At 42.3% G+C, this 20693-nt stretch overlaps 1 protein-coding gene across 7 annotated transcripts; it reads left to right on the top strand.

Moving 5' to 3' along the window:
• Window positions 1-594: 594 nt before the first annotated feature.
• Window positions 595-19641, top strand: MALT1 (MALT1 paracaspase). Of its 7 annotated transcripts, none has more exons than XM_048291539.1 (17): window positions 595-761; window positions 1549-1715; window positions 3860-3981; window positions 4385-4535; window positions 4659-4837; window positions 5083-5179; window positions 5859-5891; window positions 6984-7010; window positions 8105-8137; window positions 8954-9157; window positions 12198-12375; window positions 13541-13615; window positions 14005-14216; window positions 15686-15835; window positions 16552-16709; window positions 16907-17032; window positions 17780-19641. In XM_048291539.1, exons 1-17 carry the CDS (start codon window positions 610-612, stop codon window positions 18242-18244), a joined length of 2529 nt encoding a protein of 842 aa, XP_048147496.1. In that variant the 5' UTR covers window positions 595-609; the 3' UTR covers window positions 18245-19641. The 7 variants fall into 7 exon arrangements, with proteins under 7 accessions (XP_048147496.1, XP_048147499.1, XP_048147495.1 ...); XM_048291542.1 differs by having other exon boundaries at window positions 8102-8137; window positions 14005-14132; XM_048291538.1 differs by having other exon boundaries at window positions 8102-8137.
• The last annotated feature ends 1052 nt before the right edge of the window (window positions 19642-20693 follow it).

Raw genomic sequence — 20693 nt, 5'->3', positions numbered from 1 at the left:
CACTTTGAACAAGTTGCAATACCAGAGAGGTGAGAATTCGCCTCAGATCATCTATCCGTTTCCAGTGATCACGATCACTCATGGGAACATCTCCTGGGGAGGCTCTTCTCGAGCAGCCCCTCCTCATCCTCCCTAAAGGGCGCAAGGTGCCTGACCCTTATGCTGCACGCCTGGAGAGCGGCAGCAGGCTGGGGGAAGTTATGTCAAAGAGGAGAGTCCATGGCCGTTCTGGTTGCAGCTGGATAAAGCTGTTTCTCCTCAAAGCGAGACGCCTGCCCTCAGTGTCGTCTAGGCTTCGTCTGGTTTATGCCCCAGCTCCCGGTTCGAAAGCCACGTTCGTCCTTCTCAGCGTCAGCCGGGGACGCTGCAGGAGGTCTCGCCCTCGCAGTCGGATACACAACACTCCCATTTCAACACGGGTACAACCACACCCGGTCCGTTTCCTCACGGTGTCCACAGGGCCGGCCGAGGGGGCGCCACGGCGCGCTCCCCTCAGGGCGCGGGGACCACGCTCCCCTCAGGCGGATCCCGCCCGGCCGCCCCGTCCCGCGCTGCCCTGCGCTGCCCTGCGCTTCCTTCCGGGCGGCGGCACCGCCCCGGCGGGGAGCGATGGAGCGCGGCGCGGCGGGGCCGCTGCCCCTCAGCCGCCTGGCCGAGCCGCTGCTCCGCAGGCTCAGCGAGCTGCTGGACCGCGCGGCGCCCGGCAAGGGCTGGCGGGAGCTGGCGCAGCGAGCGGGGAGCCGCGGCACGGTTCGGCTGAGGTGAGCGCGGGCAGCGGCGGGGCGCGGGCAGCGGCGGCACCGCGCGGGCCAGCGGCCGGGGTTTATCTCTCTCTCTAATCTCCTAAAACTCTGAAAGTCCACTTGATAAGTGAAGGTATCACCACATACTGAAGGTATCTCGGCCCCAGGTTTGCGTGGCACTGTAATTTAATGAAAGAAACGTTGATGAATCTTCTTTGTGCGAATATGTAACCTTGTATTCCCTTTAGGTAGCTGTCATCATTTTCTTATTTGTGTTGATTGAATTCGCTGTGATTGAAAATGCGTTAAGACAACACCAAAGTTGAAACTCTGAAGTTCAGACGCAGTTAACTGACGGTGGGTTAGGCTGGGCTCCAGTAGTCAGTTGTTTTAACAACAACTTTAAAATCAGTCTTCCTGTACTTTGAAGTTGAGAGTCTGACTCACTCTCTACGGCTTCTGAACTAGGCACATGGAAATGAAAGGTGCTGTACTACTTTTTCTGCTGAAACTTTAAAAGTGAAAATTAGAATATTTCTTAATACATTTGCTGAAAATTGTGAGGTATATGCATCTCTTGCAGCATCCAACTCACTAATACCAGTTTCTGTCTGTGGAGGTACCACTGAATAACCTCTGAACTCCTGAAGGAAATGCTGCAAATATGTTCAAATCAGCTAGGAGTTTCCCATCTCCATTTTTAAAAATCTTTTTATTTATCTACAAGTGATTGTTAACCCAGGTCCTTTCTGAGAAAAAGGAATTAAGAAGGTCTATGCCATGTCTTTCTCGCATTATTCCATAGCCCTCTCGATTTGGAGCAGTGTTCCCTCCAGGTGCTGGAGCCAGAAGGCAGTCCCAGCTGGAGTCTCCTGAAGCTGCTGGGGGATCGGGGCTGCACTGTGGTGGAGCTGGCAGAGTCCTTGCAGGCCCTGGAGCACACAGAGGCTCTCCGATGTCTCAGCCATTCAGGTCAGTTCTGCGCTGTGCTTTCACTGCAGCTCTGGATTTTACACTGGAAACACTCAAGTAACTAATTTTCTACAGTAACTAAAAACATCTTTAGTGCTTGAATTCTGGTAGTTGGGATCCAGATGATTACCAAGGTAATTGGCTCATCTGATTCTGAGGTTAAAAGTAAGCCAAGCCTTCATGCAGCATTGTTGCAGACTTGGACTTGGCTGCATGGATATGCTGGCTGTTGCCATTCCATCTGCTGACTGGGGTTTGGTGTCAGCCTGTGCCTCTGGGAGATGCTTATAGACCTGAGATGGACAGACAGGTAGTGCAGCCGGCACTTGGGTCTGGAGGTGTCAGTAACTTATCCCAAGTGAAGGGGAAGGATCCAGTTAGGGCAGTTCTGGTACATGCTGGATTTTGTCCAGCTTGCTAACTGGACAGATAAACTTAGTTTAGAACTAGATTTTTTTCTGCTAACACATGGGCTTGATGATCCCTGTGGATCCCTTGCAGCTCAGCATATTCTATGATTCAGTGTGGTTGTTCACAAAGTCTAGGAAGTGGGGCAGCACAAGGAGATGATACACAAGTAAGACCATGGGGATCATGTGCTACTTGCTGTAGTACAAAACCAGAGCCGTCTCTTAGGTCCTTCTTCTTCAGGATGGGGTGAAATTCAAACTCCTAGGAAATGAAAAAAGCTTCTCTGAATGGGAAGTGGAAATGAGACCGGCAAGCTCCTTGCCATGCTGATGGCTGTCCTGTTCTTTGGACAGTGTGTGAGAAGAAGCCATGGGCTGAGAACCATTGTTAGGACAATCTTGGGATTTTTAAATTCCACGATATGTACAGGAAGTGACTGTGTAGTGCTGAATAAACTACAGGAAAAGAAATGAAACTGTGAAGAAATTATGGATCAGATTTCTTAGAACTTGTTTAGAATGCTTCTGAGGAGTGCAAAATACTTATCAGGAGAATTTTCTTTTTTTAAAAAAAGTAGAAGTTTTGGAAAGAGCAAGTCTTAATTTTTCTGTCCTTTAAATTGAAATAGTATAATTGCTGTTTGTATTGGTTGTTAGAGGATTGTGATGCTCAAAAACTACTTAACACACTCAGTTTAACTGTGGAAAGCAGCAGAGGAAGTGTTGAATGAGGAACTGAGGTAGTGATCTCCAGTGCTAGGTGTAGAAGGAAGTGATTTTGGAGTAAAGAAGGCAAGGAATTTTGAAGTGTTGCAGCTATTTTGGAGTAGCTGCTGGTGTGTTCCACTCTTTCAGAGTAATCCTGTGTGTGGAGATAGCTGATAGAGCCCACTGCCCTGCCAGGCAAGGTTATGTGATTTCCAAATGCCATGTGGTCTCTGTTTCGGGCTGTTGCCTACATGGGTTCTGGTCTAGTTGTACCATCCAGAGCAAAGAATGCTTCAAATAATGATTTTTAAACTTTCTGTTCTGCCGTTGACTTCCCCCCCTTCTTCTGATGACCTTGGCTACACCAGTGGATCTGTTTTTGGGATCATGCTGTAACAAGATCTGGAATGGTTTAGGTTAAGAAAATAACTGCATCATGTCATAGTTGCTCTCCTGGCAGTTAAGATTTGAAGTGGAAAATTTTACCTTGCAGAAAACCCCCACCCTGTGTTCTGGAGGAGTTAGAAGCATAAAGCTGAAACCAAGGATTCAGCTCATAAGAGTCCATAAGGAATAGCAGGAAAACACACTCTGGTGGACTTAAACTCTGACTGCTTTGACTTCCTCAGGCTGGGCCTAATCTTAATCTGAACAGCTCAAAGAAATTGTTGGGAGTAAGCAAATGCTTAAAACTGGAAATATCTTTCTAAAAAGGGATCTGTGATACCATAAGATGTATTATTTCCTTTAAAATTAAAATATCTGAATGATCTACTTTAAATCTTTTATGAGCTCCATCGAGTACTGATTGATTTGAGCATGGATTTTGTGTAGTGGAAGACAATTTTGAATGTCTTTAAGTAATATAACTAATTGGAACTGTGCATATACATAGTGCAAACAAACTATTTTCAAGTATATTTAATGACAGAAATGTTCTTTGCTCCAAGGGCAATTTAAATGCAAATGTAAATTATGGACTTGTATTTTTTCATAACTTTCCTATGTGTAAATTCTGTCTTAAAGGTATAAAGATCATTGTACAGCCAGACTCTCAAGCAGTGCTCTCTGGTCAGATTGTCAAGCTGTGCTGCTGGGCAACAGGACACCCATTTGTGCACTACCAGTGGTTCAAGCAGGAAAAAGAGGTAAGAGTTCGTAAAGAATGTAGGGTTTTTAAATAGTGAAAATAACACATAATGATTTTGGATTACCCTTTTTTTAAAGACACTTAACTTACAATAAGAGAAGATTGTTGTATATACTCATAAAACCAAAATTTTAAGAAATGCTGGATAATGATCCTATGAGTGTGCTAAACAAAACAGTGATTCCTTATATTCGCACCACATTGCTCCTGGGGGCTGTGTATGTGGAATGGGGCAGAAAGGAAGCTGTAAGTTCAGTTGTCTCTCAGCCTACCAGTAAGTTTCAAGTAAGTGAAGGAGTTGAGGATGGTGTTATGGACTTGGAAATAAATATTATAATGCTTGATCCTGGTTTAGATTAACCAATTGAAATGGAAGTATTTTTGGTTCACCTGTGATGCAGGTTCCCCACGGTAATTCTCCAGAACTGGTTTTGAGTCCAGTGAGTGTAAAGGATTCCGGCTTTTACATCTGCCGAGTGAACAGTGAATCTTCTTTCATGTTCAGTCGGTGGGCACGCCTTGAAGTTTGTGAGCTTCAGGATACGGCTCATGGTAAGTGGCAAAAACCCCTTCTGAAAGTGCCTTCCTGCTTCCTCGAGGCACTTGGGTCCCTGTTGCTGTGCTTAGGTTGTCTGACACTTCCTTTTCTTTTTACTTGCTTTTTATTTTTTTAAGGGAGCTTAATGGGTTTGCCTCAAAACAAGTTGTGCATTTGTATTCAGCCTCAGCCACAAAACCTGACAGTGGGGGATGCTTTGGTACTAGAATGTGGAGCTGTTGGAAACCCAATTCCTCATTACCAATGGTTCAGAAATGGATTTCCTTTGGCAAATGGGAGCAAAAATGTCTACACAGTAAGTTACGGCAGTGGGCCAGCCTTGGGAGCTAATGTGTAACCACCTTGAGCTTACTAGAGAAAGTTCCCTTGAAGAAAATAATTTCTCCAGAACCTTGATAACTTCTGACAAAGTGCTCACTTGAAGTGCTGCTTTTCGTTTTTTTACTCTTTCTTGCCTGTGGGCTTAGATGCAAGGATTAAATACTTGAGGCAGGTATTTTTTGGAGGTCTGTTGGGATGATTGTGATGATGCTTGCATAGGTAACTTACGTGGATGTGGAACATCAAGGAACATATTGGTGTCATGTATTCAATGACCAGGAGGACGAAGACAGCAAGAAGGTAGAAGTCATTATAGGTAAGGAGTTTTTCTGTTTCATAGAGGTCAGCTCCTTTGTCCATTTCTTCCACATCATTAGAATTTATTTTTGAAGCCTTCAGTATTAAGCCAAGCACATGCCTTCTATATTTTAAGTTTATCAATTTGTTAAGACACCTGTGCCTGCTTCCAGCAAATGGAATTTTACAGCTTTGGGTTTTTATGGTAACCAGCACAGAAGTGCTATCCCTTTTTTGCATTGCCAGCGTGTATGTGGCTTGTTAGCAGATGCAAGATGATTTACGCTTTTTGGCAACTAAAAGCCACTTTAGCCCTTGCTGGGGACATGAACTCTGTTACATGGAGTCCTTCAGCAATCGGGACAGGTGAGATTGTTCATTTCAAGTGGAATGAATGAATAGAACACATTTCAGTGCATGTGTATTTGCAGTGAACTGAAGAGGAGCAGATCTGTTTGTATAGCTTCCAGATCTATTTGGCAATACTGTTGTGTAATTTCCTTACCTCAGTAGTTTAGTACTCCTCAGTTTCAGGAATAGTTACTGTACAGTGTTATGGTCAATGCAGATTTACTCTGCTGTAAAGTGAGCCAGATTGCAGAGCAGCTTGACAGTGCCCTTTGTCTTCCACTTTGTGTGCTAACTCTCATAACTGAGAGCTCTTGTCTTCCATTTTTTCCCCCTCCTTAAAACACAAGGAAGGAAAGCTATGGCAGTGGAGTGCACAGAAGGTAAAGTAAACCTCTAGTTGTGAAGCAGTTTTCAAAATCAGTGATGGGGATGACAGGCTGTTGAATGTGTTGCTGAAAAGCATGTGTGGGTTAAGAGCTTGGGTTTAAAATGATGGATAATGCAACAGTCTTTCTGCACGTGCTTCTCTCTTCTGTTCTTCTAGACACCATGATCTAGAGCACACAGGAGAAAAACCAGGCTACTTTCTTCTTTTGTGGTATTCAAATAAATGTAAAGATCTGGAGATTTCTTTGGTGGGGCTCAGGAGGCAACATCCTATCAAGAAAATCTGGAGATGTTCAGGAACCTGGGTGATCTTAGAGAGCTGGCTAGAGCTAGTTCCAGTGTCAGCTCCATGTCTGCAGAAGTGTTTCTAGCAACTTTCTTAGGATGATTTCCATTCTCCTTTGCATTGTTGCAATGGGGAGGAAGAAGTGTGTGTATTGTCACATTTAATGTTGGTACCATCCCTTGACTACTGAGCATCTCAGAGTCTGCAATATTCACAGCACAGGGGATTGTGTACAACAGCGTGTGGCTGCTCCGAGAGACCACTGGTGCTTCAGAGATGTTAGTTTTCTTTTCCCTGCTTTCCAGTGTTCTCAGAATAAAGAGATGAAACCCCTGGTAACTTAGAATGTTTGAAAACTGTGTCTGAAATCTTACTGAATACAGGTAGCTTACCAAAATCAGATTTTTTGCTCAGGATGTTGCTTTTTCAGCAGCCCTTCAAACATCTGTTCTTCAGTGGGATGATTCTGATGCCTTGTTCCTTGTTCCTTCAACCTTCTTGCATGCCTGTGGGATTGAGGTGTAGTAACTGTTTCCCCCCTTTGTTTTTACATCTACTGTACTGCAATACTGTGTCTAGCACAGCTTAATGTATTGCTATAGGATTTTCTCTTCTCTGTGTGGAATAAACACAAAAGGTTTGATTTGCAGAAATGCAAAGCCAAAAGTATTTTAGAAAAGTAGTTTGTTTTCTGTGTTCGGCTGTGTTTAATAATGGCATGGCACTTACATTTTTATTAATAAAATGGGGTTTCTGCTTCTTGTTTAAACCATGATTTTATTGGTGTTTTTCTTCACAGAAGATTTAAGTGATCTTCAGGAATCAGGTAAGTGGTAAGTTTTGAAAAACTTTAATTTTGCATCTTCATTTTAAGTTACAAGTCACTGAAGCCTCGCTGGGTTACAGTATAAACTTTACAGTATTTGGATGTATCTGTAACTGAGAATTGAATAGGAGCTGATACCACCTTAAGAGCAGCACCGCTTTCTAGTTCCAAGAGATTTAACTGGAAGCATATAGAGAATCATAGGGGTGCTGTTCATAAAATCACGCAAGGCTGCACATGAACTTACACAGATACAAAGGGAATTACCTTTCTTGTCTGTGGTTTCTTGGGACTCTCAGTTTTAGCACATTGCTGCTTTCTCAGATAATTAAGGTGAAAAAGATGTGAGGTGTCTGGCTGTCACTCATAATATGTTGAATGGCATATTTCTTGCAGTCATGTTAGAGTCAGCCGATGTGATTTGAAGCCTGTTAGGTGTTTATTGTAGAAGTGTAGATCCATAATGTTGCTCCAGAAGGCATTATCCCTAATACAGTTTTCCCAAAATCTCAACTCCCAAAGATAGTGCCCTGGGTTAGACATCAAATACGTTTATGTTTGCCCAGCCTCAGTTTCAATCACTGAAGGGCTTCTGTCATACTGTGTGATGTTATCCAGGTGTACCACTTTGGCACACTGCTTACTGTTCTTCTTGACACAGCATTGGCTCTGCCACCCCTCTGTGAAGTACAAAATAAAAGAATTTTCACATCCAGATGGTAATCTCTGCTAAGCATCCTTCACCTTGCATGTCTGCATTTCGTTTGGAGAGGATGAACTGTTCAGATGTCAGTGAAAATGCCAATGTGCAGTTTGTGAGATTCAGCATCTATTCTTTCTTAATCTATATAACTAGCTATTCACATCCTGTCAGGCTGTGTGCTGGAAAGGGTGAAGGAAATCAGCTAAAGAACAACAGCAATATCAACAAAACACCCCCAAACCCTGCCAAAAAAAAAAAAAAAAAAAGAGGGCTTTTTCTTGCATTAAACTAGTAAAGTGTTAGACAAAGCAGTGCCACTAGACTGTGGCTGTGGGGAGTATGCAGTTCATTTTCTGTAGTCACTGACACGCTGTTCTTCTGTTTCAAGCAGACCCACAAGAAGAGTCAAGTCACAGACCTGTGGGTAAGTAGTTTTGTGCTGGAATGGCTGTATGTATTTGACACCCAGGTATTGCTTCTACTGACACAGTGCAAGACCTGTGGGGCAAATAGAGAGCTGCAGGGAGGGAAAGCTGTCGATGTTTGCGTAGTCCATTTACAATGCTTGCTTGCCCTTTCAGGAGTAAACTGTGCTGAGGGCACCAGTATTTTTAGTGACCCTGTGAAGCATCTGCAGCTTCTCATCTGTTTCAGTTTACTGCTTCAGATTCCTGTGGCCAGTGTGTGACTCCATTCCTTTGAACACTGGGAGGCAGTGGTATTGGGATGATGTGATAGAAAGGATTGCTATCCTGTCTGCTGAGGAAATGCTGTCCTTGCAAGCTCAGCTCTCCCTGTTCCATCATGTGGATGCTTTGATGCTGAGCTGAAGCTCATAAAGAGATGGATCGCACATGTGCTCTGACGAATAGTTGCTAGGATTTTTAATCTCATTCTTAAATTTGCACTGTAGACTTGAGTGGTCAGGCATGTTGTCCTGTTGATACTGAACCAGGTGGAAAGGCTGCTGGCCACCGTCAAAAATTTATGCCTCTTCCAGGTTCATCAGTGTTAGGGGGAGTGTAAGTGCTCCCCTCTCATGTGGATAAGTTTTCGTCTTCAGGCTGAAAAGAGAGTTGAGTTGTATTGTTGATGTGGGATGACTTGTAAAATCAGATAAAATATTGTGCCTGAAGTGAGATTGGATACTCTTTTCACTTTGGAAAACCTTCAATTTAAAGGTGTTGAATCCATGGAATATATAAATGTGACATGTTTTTTTCTCTGTGTGTTTTGGCAGCCACAGACAAGGTGGCTCTGTTAATAGGAAACATGAGCTACTGGAATCATCCCCAGCTCAAGGCTCCAATGGTAGATGTCTATGAATTGACCAGTTTGCTAAGGCAGCTGGATTTCAAAGTTGTTTCTTTGCTGGATCTTACTGAGTCTGAGATGCGAAATGCAGTGGATGAATTTTTACTTCTCCTAGATGAAGGAGTTTATGGTAAGAACACGTAAAATCCCTTCTGAAGTAGGTCAGTTTTGTATGTATCAAGTAGCAAACATCTGGTATTTGCCTCTCCTAAACAAACTTCAGGCTAAATATGATGCATGTAGAATGGGAAGAATAAGTTAAAGGCACCCACCAGCATATCCTCTGATATCCTTTGGTTAAAATGTTATTGTTCCTTTGCTTTTAGAGCAGACCAAATGTTTGAACTTTTTTCTTTAACCACACCTAAAACTGCAATGCAGGCTTTTGTTTTCTTTGATAGTACTGATAGTACTTTGCCTAGATTTGATTTTGGGGGACAAAGCACAAGACAGAAGTCGGGGAGAGCATGATGGAATTGATGCATGGAGCAAAAGCCTTCATGTCTTGCATGGAAAAGGCCAAGAATGACCTGGTTTGGAGTGTAAGAAAAGTTCTTACATTTTCCACTGACTGCCACTATTTTTTCATTTTTCTAAATTCTAAGATTGTATAAAAAAACTCCAGGAATTATTTAGGACAGAGAGCAAAAAGTTTTGCCAGGTCCCCTATTTAACAGATTGCAGAATTCCTGTAGTAAAAGTCCATCTGAGAAAACATTATTTGATCCCTTTTTGGAACGCACGGTCAGCTTATTTCTTAGTATGACTTTTTACGGGTGTGTTACCTGATGCTCTGTCTGTGCAGAACTGGCTGCTCTGACATTTGGGCATTTATATCTGAGCCAAAACCTGCCTGACATGAAGCCTCAGTCTGGCAGCAACATGAGGCTTTTGAGAGCTGTTTGCTCTTTCTATTCCCTGGGAAATAGATGGGCTTATCTATTTGGGTGAGCTTTAAGGTTTTTACACCTTCTCAATTTTTCTCTATAACTGTGGACATTTTTGCAGTTGTACTTTTTCAGCTAGTTGATTTAAAAGGTAAACAGAACAGTTTTTCAGTGGTGTTTGGCAATAACTATTTCAGTTTAAATCATCATTTTGTTCTTTCTTCATGGTGGCTATTAATGGCTTAAAGCCTGTAAAAGATACTGTCAATGCACAAATAGGTAATGATTTATTGCCTTTCTAGTGGGCATAGCTTCAAATAGAAGAGGCATAGTGACTACTGCTGTTTAGTCCGTGCTACATATAAACCTGATGCCTACTAGGTTGTGTAATTCTGGCTTACTGCCAGGAAAGTGGCATTTCAGATGCTGGTCCTTAAGGGCAGGAGTAGTAAACAAAGTGATGATGATTGTCTCCTCTGATGTCTTAGTCTGTGCTGTTCTAAATGTAGGCTGCAATTAACATTGTATTCCACACAGGGTAAAAGCATAGACCCATATGTTTGAAAGGCTAAAAATATTTAGGCTGCTTAGTTTTTAAATGAGAGGGACTGAGGGAGGGAGAGAGGCGGATATCACTTAAATGCTGACGTCTCTGAGGAACTTGAGCCTACTTAAAATTGTTGTGTGTGAGTCTCTGTTGAGGCCCTCCAAACATGTTTACTCCACTTACCCCAGGTATGTGCAGATTTATTTCTGATGTTGAGCTCAACATATTAACTGTTGCAGGTACTTGGCACATAGCACAGTCATCTGCCAAGGACAGAAAAGGAATGTAGTCAGTCAGTCCCATTACTTACAGAATACATGCTCAGATACATATAATCTCAAATATAACCCTGATTTAGGTCCAGATCCAAACTCTGGAAATCACATTAAGACTTCCCTTTTAACTTAGGGCCTTGACACAAGGTCATGCAGTTGCACTTCATACCTTATTTAGCTCTCTTGAAGCTTGCCTCTCTTGAGGCTCAGGTAGCCCTCATATTTTCATTTCTTGTAGCTATGTGTAATGAAAAGGTGAAAACATTTAGCGTGCCCACCTCCACAAGCTAAATTAACAGTAGATCATCTTGGTGTATTAGGGTGAGGCTTATTTTGGGTTTTCTCTGAATGTGCCAGAGCTGTAGGTGACTTAAATTTCTCAGCAAATTTTAGTAAGAATAACAACATAAGAATATTGTATCTCCAGACAGCATAAATTGTCAGATTTCTGTTGACTTTTATTCAGCTGAGCACTAAATACTAATTGCAGATCTGACCCATAGACTGCTTTGACTAGATAAATAAAAATTCTTTTTAAAAGATGGAATTCGCATCATTAAGGAAAACCAGCACTGGGAATAGGCAATAGGAAAATTCAATTAAATCTCACAAGCCTCTGGTAACTGCATTTTATGGCAGTAGAGATTATTGATTCTAAGGTCATCTAATCTTCATGCAAATTTATATGACTTTAATATTGGACATTTTTATTCATATAAGGAAAATCTAAGCCCTAGCTTGCAGTTCCCTTTCTCAGGGTTGAGAAAAAATTTTATTCCATGATCGGGTTGGTTTTGTTCTACAAAAATATTGCATGTTTTATTGAAGATTTTAAATCTTAAAATGTTGTAGACTGTTGTGTAGTGACACATGAGGGACATGATGGCAGGATAATCATTTCTGGCTAGGTAAGCATCAAAGACTTTGTTTGTTTAGTAGACCCAGAAGAGTCATGAGTCTGTAACTAGGAGATACAGCTGCAATCAACTGAACATGAGCCGTTGGTAGTTTGGTAATGGGGATGTGCTCTGGAGTCCTACCAAACTCTTCAGCATTTTTTTTTCTGTCTATGAACTGCAGACTTACTGCTGCTCAGAGCTTTGTAACTGCACATGTGGAGAAGATGTTTTACAGTTGGCACATTTCTTTGTTCCTATCTGTGAGTTACACACATACATAACAAACTGTTTCTATTAGAGGTCATGACTACTTAGAGCATTTTAAGAGTATTTAACTTGGTACATTTGAGCAAATATCTAACTGATTCTATTGCATGTGTGATTTTTGTGCTTCTTTTAATTTATTGTGTTTGTGTATTGTGGAGTTGATGTTGATGTGGCTTGGAGGGGCTTCAGTGAACTCCCTGGCCCACAGTCAGAGCTGTGCATGATGGTTTTGACCTGCTAAAATGGACAGAAGTCTCTGATGCACTGCTCACTGTCACACGTGTTTTGAACTCAGGTCTGTTATACTATGCTGGCCATGGCTATGAAAACTATGGGAACAGTTTCATGGTTCCTATTGATGCCCCGAATCCCTACCGCTCAGCAAACTGCCTGTGTGTGCAGAATATCCTGCGGCTGATGCAGGAGAAGCAGACGGGACTCAACGTGTTCCTGCTGGATATGTGTCGCAAAAGGTATCCCCTGCATTCCGAGGTGGTGAGAGCTGACCTCAGCTCTTTGGGATCTTAACAGAAAGCTGGGTCTCCTGCTGACGAGAAGTCTTTAGGCTGAGAATTTCCTGTACTGCAAAGTTCATGGTTCTGAGAATTCACAGCCTGCACCTGAGTGCTTTTAGCATCAGTAGGATTCATCCACAGACTTCTGCCTGTGGCCTTGGATAGAGAGGTGAACCTGGTGGTTAGAATTTGTCCCCATGGGTACATACCTGCCTCCTGATTTCAATGATATTTATTTCTTTTTTGTTGTTGTTTTTTACAAGTTATAAACAGACTGATCAGATAAAAGTGAAATTGGGCATCTTAAAGAAGAAACGAGAGCCTTTCCCCTGGCATCATTATCTATCTTCTTCATTACAAGGAGGAAGGAGAATCACTGTGATCAAAGGAACGTTAACTTAGCAGAAGGGCTCAAATGAAGTGCTTATTTTAGAACTCTTCAGAGCCATGGATTTTGCTTCTGTACTGAGGATGTTGTGTCTTTATTTAGAGGTTAAAAACCAACTGATTGATGGGATTTTTCTACACAAAGTACTGTGTTCTTTCCATGTTGAGAAACTACTATGCTCAATTAAACTTGCACTTGAAATCAGCTCTTCAGTCAGCACTTCTGGCAGTTGGTCTCTGAGCAATGTTTCATAACAGAAAATTGCTGGTGCTTTAGTATCTGTGGAGCCTCTAAACTTCTCTGCCAATGAAATGCCCATGACCCAATTCAGCTTCACAATCTGCTGTCCAAATAGAAAATCCATTGACGTAAGCCTCGTACTAACAACACCATGGTTGGGGAAGGGGGGTGGATTTTAAAAATCATGCAATTTTTGAAATAATCTGAAATGGGTGGATATCAGAATTGTGTTTTGCAGAGATTGCAGCCAAACTCTGCTGGTTGCTACATCGTGCCCTTCTCTGGATAATGCATGGTGCCTCTGTCTTTACACTGCCCTCAGGCAGAGTGTTGATGGTGCTGACTTTTGTCTTTTAGCAGTCAGGATTCATTTCAGACTTGTAGGAGTGAAAAAAATTACTGGTTCTGAACTTTGCTTTTTTTGTATTTTGAATTTGTTGCCATTATTAGTTCTCAAATTATTATTTTACTTCCTTGTGTTTCCATTCATTACAGAAATGAATATGATGACACAATTCTCATCTTGGATGCTCTGAAGGTTACAGCCAACATTGTTTTTGGATATGCAACGTAAGGAAGTTTTTGTTCTTCTGTGCCACAGAAATGACTGAGATTGTATAGCTGATCTTTTCCAGAACTGTGCTGTGGGTCAGTAACCTTGGTCACTTTTCAAGCGCAAAAACTGCTGAATAGAAGAAGTCAGGAGCTTTACTAAAGTTGTCTGTAATAAATGTAAGCTCCTCATATGAGCAGTTTGATGAACAGGTCTGGTCTGTGATGTCATTGTAAGAGAAAGTTCCATCAGCTGCTTGCAAGGGAACACGAAGAGCAGATTGGCCTTGAACACAACCTGGTTTTCAAATTATAGGGTTTCTTTCCCTCATTCCCAACATAAATTTACTGTTAATCATGCAGGTTTTTCAGTGTTTTTTCCTTGTCCAATGCTGATGATCTCACAGGTGCCAAGGAGCAGAAGCTTTTGAAATTCAGCAGTTGGGGTTAGCCAACGGAATCTTCATGAAGTTCCTTAAGGACCGTTTGTTAGAAGACAAGAAGATCACTGTTCTGCTTGATGAGGTTGCAGAAGGTGAACTCCAGCTTACTGCACTAACAGTCTCCTCAGCCTGCATTACTAGAAACAACTTTGCTTCCATGTCCTTCCTCTCATGGTGTATGTGTTACACTACTTAAAGCTCTTGTTGCATTTTGTTCAAATAGCAGGTGCTACCGGGCAGCATATTAACAACATTCCTGATGCTGAGCTTCTTTAATAGTGTTCAATTTTATACTTTGCTCTTCAGTGAACCTTATTTGTTCTGAGTATCTTTCTGCATGGAGCTTGGAATTGTCCATCTACAAAACTGCTCTTCTGTCCTGTGGTGCCAGCTGTCTTGTGGTAGTCCAGTTGTTTGCATGTTCATTTAAACAATTAACAGAATCCCACTTGCCTAAGAGTGCTATAGCAATGATAACAATTTGTTCTCTGAGTGCAGTAAAAAGGGCAATGCAACTGTGTTAATTTGCCTGTTTCAGTGATGGTATTTTTGAGTTGATGGGAGAAGCACTAAAGTGAAAAGTGTGGAGGGAAGTGTACTGCTTCTGTGAAAACATCTGCTCCAAGCAGAGAAGAATGGTGTCATACTAGTAGTGTAGGTGCATCAGCCCAGCTCTGCCCTGGGTTCAGCAGCCTGGGGCAGCTGCAGGTTGCAGAGCTTTGTCTTCTGTTCAAGAGTGCAGGGAAAGATTGACTTGTCAGGCAGCGTGACAAGCACTGCTGTGAGTATTCCCAGGTGCTGAGTGTCGGGGAGTATGTGAGAGCTGTGCAGACTGTGCCAGAGAAATGTTCCCATTAAGTGTCCCATGGAAACAGCCCCTGTGGAGAAGGCTGCAGCATGCTGGCACTGTGGTTCCTGCTGTGCCTTTGCCACAAGAGTGCAGTGCTCGCTCATGGTCAGCTTGATGACCACCAGGTCCCCAAGGTCCTTCCCTGTAGAGCTGCGTCTCAGTGAGTCAGGCCCTTTGTGAACCTGTGCAAGGGATTATTCCTGCCTGGGAGCAGAACTTGATGTTCCCTGTTACTGGACTGCATGACATTCCTCTCTGCCCAGTTCCACAGCTTGTCCAGGACCCTCTAAAGAGCAGTACAGTCTTGTGGGGTATCAGCCATTCGTCTCAGTCATCTGCAAACTTGCCAAGCTGTGTACTCTGTCCTGACACGTGGGTCATTAGTGATGCTGTTAAATAACCAATATTGGGCCCTTGTATCTAAACTTAAAATACCCCCCTTGCCCCCAGTTCTTTATAATAATCTCCTCCAAAGGAATTACTCACGTTCTTGAAATTAGTCACTCTGATTAGGACCTTACCCAGCCAGAGCTGTGATGCTGCTTGGACTGGCTCTGAGGAACAGGGGAGGATGCTGGCCAGGCCACGTGCAACCCCTCGGGGCTCTGCAGAGCTGCTTTGGCCTTCAGGGAAGGAAGGGCTGAGCAAGGAATACTTGTAAAACTGCAACTTTTGATGGATATGCTGGCTCTGGCATAACCACAGCAACCACACAACATTGCAGGGAGATACTTAAGTCAGTTGGAATTGCAGCAGTATTGATATTGAAAGAACCTCTCTGCATCTTGTTTTTAGATATGGGCAAGTGTCCCCTTACCAAAGGCAAGCAAGCCCTGGAGATCCGCAGCAGCTTGTCACAGAAAAGGGCATTAACTGATCCTGTTCAACAAAGCACATCTTCTGCAGAGTCCCTGGCACGAAACCTGCAGTGGGCCAAAGCTCATGGTACAGTACAGTTTGCTTTTAGATGGTCCTACTGCCATGATGGGAGAAGGGAGAGCATGTACTATTGAATGGAAATGGAAGAAATTCAAGGTTATAGCTGCATTTTCATTACTGTGTTCAGTTGGAAGGTTTTGTGTTGGGATTTACCCCTACATGAGATAGTAATGAACAAGGTGACATGTAGAATTCATGTATATTCAGTATATTTAAGACCACTCGGACAGTGGAGGAGAGACTTTTGGGTTGTCTACCTTCTGGGACAGTCTCCCAGTACTGTGTGTCTAGCAGTGACATTTTTAAGATGGCGTTGATCTCATTCTAAAGTCATCACCTAAAACAGCCATGTGAACTGTATGGTAAATGTGCATGATGAAAAGAAGTTTTCAATGTAGACAACTAAGAAAAATAAAATAAGACTGAGATGAGTTCCAGGCTTCCTAGGCTTCTTTTAAGAAGGGCAGTGGGGTTTAGGACCTTTTTATCTTTTTTTTCACCTAAACTTGTTGGAGTGCATCTTCAAATTTCTTTGACAGTTGGCACAGAGGGTCAAGGATGGCATTTCTAAGACCACTCGTCATATAGGAAGACTCTTTCAGAGATGCAGATGTTTATTTGTGATACCGAGCACTTAATTCTTGTTTGTTAAATGGTTGAAAAAGAAAAATGAATATGCTAAGTTTATATTTAGACTGTAACAATGTGTTATTTATTGACAGAGCTTCCAGAAAGTATGTCCCTTGAATTCCAGTGTGGTGTTCAGATTCAGTTGGGGTTTGCAGCCGAGTTCTCCAATGTCATGATAATCTATACACGGATAGTAAAGAAGCCCCCTGAAATCACAGCTTGCAGAGCCCACATTACAGACTTCCCACTCGTAAGTGCTTCCTGCTGCTGTCTCGTGATCTTGCTCCACTGAAGTTGAAAATTTTCTGTTCCACCCATATCAAGCTGCAACTTGTATAATAAAATGGGTCTAAAGTGCTGCAACTTCTCAAACTGAAAGAAGTACTATTTTATGATCTACAAATTCTATACCGTCAATTAAGTTCTCTTTTTTTTTTCTTGCAACAGGACTTGGATGTAGATCCTAAAGAGGCCAATAAAGGAACTCCTGAGGAAACTGGAAGCTATTTAGTATCAAAGGACCTTCCCAAACACTGCCTCTACACCAGGCTGAGTTCACTGCAAAAACTAAGGGTTAGTATCCACTAGTCATTACAAGTTTGCCCAGATAATTGACACTAATTATGTTGCTTTGCAGTTCTGTTGAGGCAGCTGTGTATTGTTAGTGTACTAAGTTCTTTGGAGGGAAAGAATGGACAATAACACAGTTCAGTGACTTTAATTTCACAGCTGAAAAGTAAAAGGCAGGGAATTGATGCATATATGCAATCCTGAAACCGGCGTGCAAGGCCCTTTGTATTTGCCTGGCCCATGCTGAACTTGGCCAAGATGGGTATTTTTGTGCAGATCACCTCTTGCATGCTCTGAGGGTGTTCCTATGCCTTTTAGGAAGAACCTGACCTGAAGCAGAGCTGCCTCTTACAAAGTCATTAGTAGGTGATGAAAGTGTTGTGTATGATCAGCCTGTGCTCCTGGGCACACAGTTTTTGGAAGGTTCTCCCTTCAGCAGACTGGGGCACTGCTAAGTGTCTCTGTATCTTTGTGTCATAAACATCTGTGCCAGACACAGCCTGCTATCTCTTCTTCAGTGCTTTTGGCAGTTGAGGTAACACAAGTGCTTCTGGAAATACAGACTGTTCAGTAAACAAGTAGTGAACAAAAGAGGACCTCAGGAAACAAGGCTTGCCCAGTGTGTGTCTCCAGCTCCTAAAATGGTCACTCTGCTTCTCCAGGAGACTGGAGCCTCTCTAAGGGTTTCCTGTAGTGCTTATTTGGAGAGGAAGTATGACTTTTTCTCTCCCCCTCTTTCCTCTTTTATAGGAACACTTGATCTTCACTGTTTGCTTGCACTATGAGTATTCAGGAATAGAAGATACAATGGATGAAAGAAAGGAAGTTAATGTTGGAAAGCCCCTTATTGCTAAATTAGGCCTTCACCATGGATTCAAAACCAAGAACTGTCCCCAGACCTGTTGCATGCCTGGTTATCCTTTTCATAATCCAGTAGAGTTGAGTCCAGAGGCAGCTGAATACTACATCCCTAGTCATTGCCAACCCAATTCCTGTCCAGGTGTTTACCATCCAAACTGTGCTTGCTCAGCCAGCATCACACAACCAGAGACATGTTCCTGCAATGGGACTTCCAGGATATTGGCTTCAAGACATGAAGTACAGCATTATTCACACATTGTGGGAAAGAGTAATGTACCAGTAGAGACCACTGATGATACTGTTGAACTGGAATTCTTCCTCTCTGACAGCCTCAGCTTCTCTGAACAGCAATAGCTGGGATGTCTTTGGAATAGACCAGAGTGGCATCCTTGAATAGAGGGGTCTCCACACTGCCTCTCCATCTTCTGGAGTTAGGAGACTTTAGGACAAGGCCCTGGAGAGTCTAGAGCAGAAGCTGGGAATGAGGTTGTGATGAAAATTTTTCATATCCTAAGAGACCAAACTGGACCAATAGATTTTTTTCTTTTTTTCTTTTCATTTACTCTTTGTTGTTTGATACAGGGAAAAATCTGAACTGCTCAGAGTTTCCTATTCTGTTCTTTGGCCATTGTGTGTTAGGATCAGTCACTGATGTTCCAGTGCCTTGGATGTAGCCAATAAGCAGCTCTGACTGCATTCTCCTCTCTGATGGTCAGATGTCCAGTGTCTGGCAGCATCTGAGGTGGATTAAGATCTGTGCAAGGAACCCAAAACCTAAAGAGCCAGCAAACTGACATCACTTTTGTTTTTAAGAGAACTACAGATTATCAGAGGGAGCAAAGTCACAGAATCCTACTGTGGTGGATTGTTCTTCTTATGATTTTTTTTTCTTTTACATAACACTCTTAAGATTTTTGCTGATCTGATACCTGTTTTTTCATGTTCTGGAAGAACACTAACTGGAAAGATGAGGGCAAGTGCCTGCTCATAGCAAGCAGGGTATTGTATGGTCAGTCTCACAGACATGCTGAGGGCTAAAAGTGAATGGGCAAGAGGAGTGAAAGAAGAAAAGGAAAAAAAAAAGCTCACAAGAAAAGTGAGCTTTTATTAGGTCTTTGAAAGTCTTGATGCTTTGAAAATGCAAAAATATTGGGGTGTGAGGAAACTAAAATCAAAGGAAGTTTTCAGACGGGGTAGTAGCCTCTCCTGCACCGGTAATATTGATAAGTAGTATTGCTTAAATTAAGATCCCCATCATAAAAATAAAATAAGTGAATGTTACTGAGGCAGACAGGCCAGTTTCCATCTCCAGTGGAGAGTGCTGTGATCTGGTGGCCTGGCAACATGCTGGATGGGCACTGAGGGATGTGCTGGTGTTGCCATAAAACTTTTGAGATGGGGATGTTAATGCATCTTTAACTAGATCTGGTGATCTTCAGGTTGCTCTATGCTGAAAGGTGGATATATGTACATAGATATAGCTATTTCCAGGATGACAGCCATGCTTGAAGTAATCTGTACACGAGCTTGAATTTCTGGTTTTCCTCCTGCAGGGTGTTAAATAGTGCCATACCTATTAATGAATGGGATGTACCTGCATTAACTATTCTGTGCAGTTGACTTGTATCATATTATAGCTTGAGACATGGTCTAGGAGTGTGATATTTAGCTAATACGTTGTCAGTTTCCTAATTTCTATAAAAGCTTATTCTTTTTTCTTACTGTGTAATAAACTGTTGTCCACAAAATTATGTATGTGTGCATATGTAGTTGCTATATTCTTCTACACCTTCCAGCCTTAAAAAGCCCAAAGCTTTATTGAAACAAAACATGTAATAAAAGAATTTCCTTAGCAGAAAAGAAGGGGAAATCTGAATCATGAGCTTCAGCTCAAGATACACAGATCTGGACCTGGGCTGATACCCCTGCTTCTCGAAGCTCTTGCCTCTTGAGAGGTGCAAAGGCATTTGACGAATTCACTGAACTCGAGGGAAATCTTTAATAGGTACCCTTGGACATATTTGTATATGCATGTATATGTATATGTATGTACTTCTGTGTGTGTGAATTGATTTAAATCCCCTATGGGAAGTATAGTATGGATATTGCCATCTTAGATCTAGAATTAAATTCCTGCTGTGCGTATAGGAATTGAAACATTTCACAAATGTTAAATTAGTCAGCAATTAGGTGCTGCTAAATCCTTCAGGTGTAAACCCCTGTCCAAGTCTGAACCCTGTGACTCAGCAGCAGGGCCTCCCTTAGCCTTTGGCATCCATGGTGCCCGTGTAAATCGTTCTACATTGATTCTACACAGATTTTCCTCTGTGTGCATCATCCATGTAGCAGTTACCACAGTGAACCCTGCCATTGAACCTCATTACCCTTTTGCACATTTACATTAAACCTGCTTTTGCTAATACCTTTAACAGGGGTTCTTTAAGTGACCTAAACCACTCAGACTTGTCCAAATCATCTGACAAAAGTCTGCCTGTGGCAGTAGTGTGTGTGGTGGAAAACTTTATCTGTCCGAGCCCTCTTTAAAAAGAGAATAGTGATGGAAAGGCATTTTCTCACTGCAGCAATGTCTTTAGGAACTGCTCTAACTGTTTTAATCATTAGTGTTCAGAATTAAATACTCTGGTTCTTCAGGGCAAGCTGCAAGCAGCACCCATTTCCTTTGGCCCAGGTCCAGGAAAGCACTTTAAAAGTTCAACAGGCATAAATTAATTTAACATTTCAATCTCAGTGAAATTGGTGGGATTAAAAGACATGTGTAAACCTAGGAAGTTGTTAAAGCTCT

This window comes from Corvus hawaiiensis, chromosome Z (assembly GCF_020740725.1).
Source record: "Corvus hawaiiensis isolate bCorHaw1 chromosome Z, bCorHaw1.pri.cur, whole genome shotgun sequence".
NCBI lineage: Eukaryota > Metazoa > Chordata > Aves > Passeriformes > Corvidae > Corvus > Corvus hawaiiensis.
The sequence above is the reverse complement of the archived record's forward strand: the minus strand, read 5'-3'. Positions and strand labels throughout refer to the sequence as shown.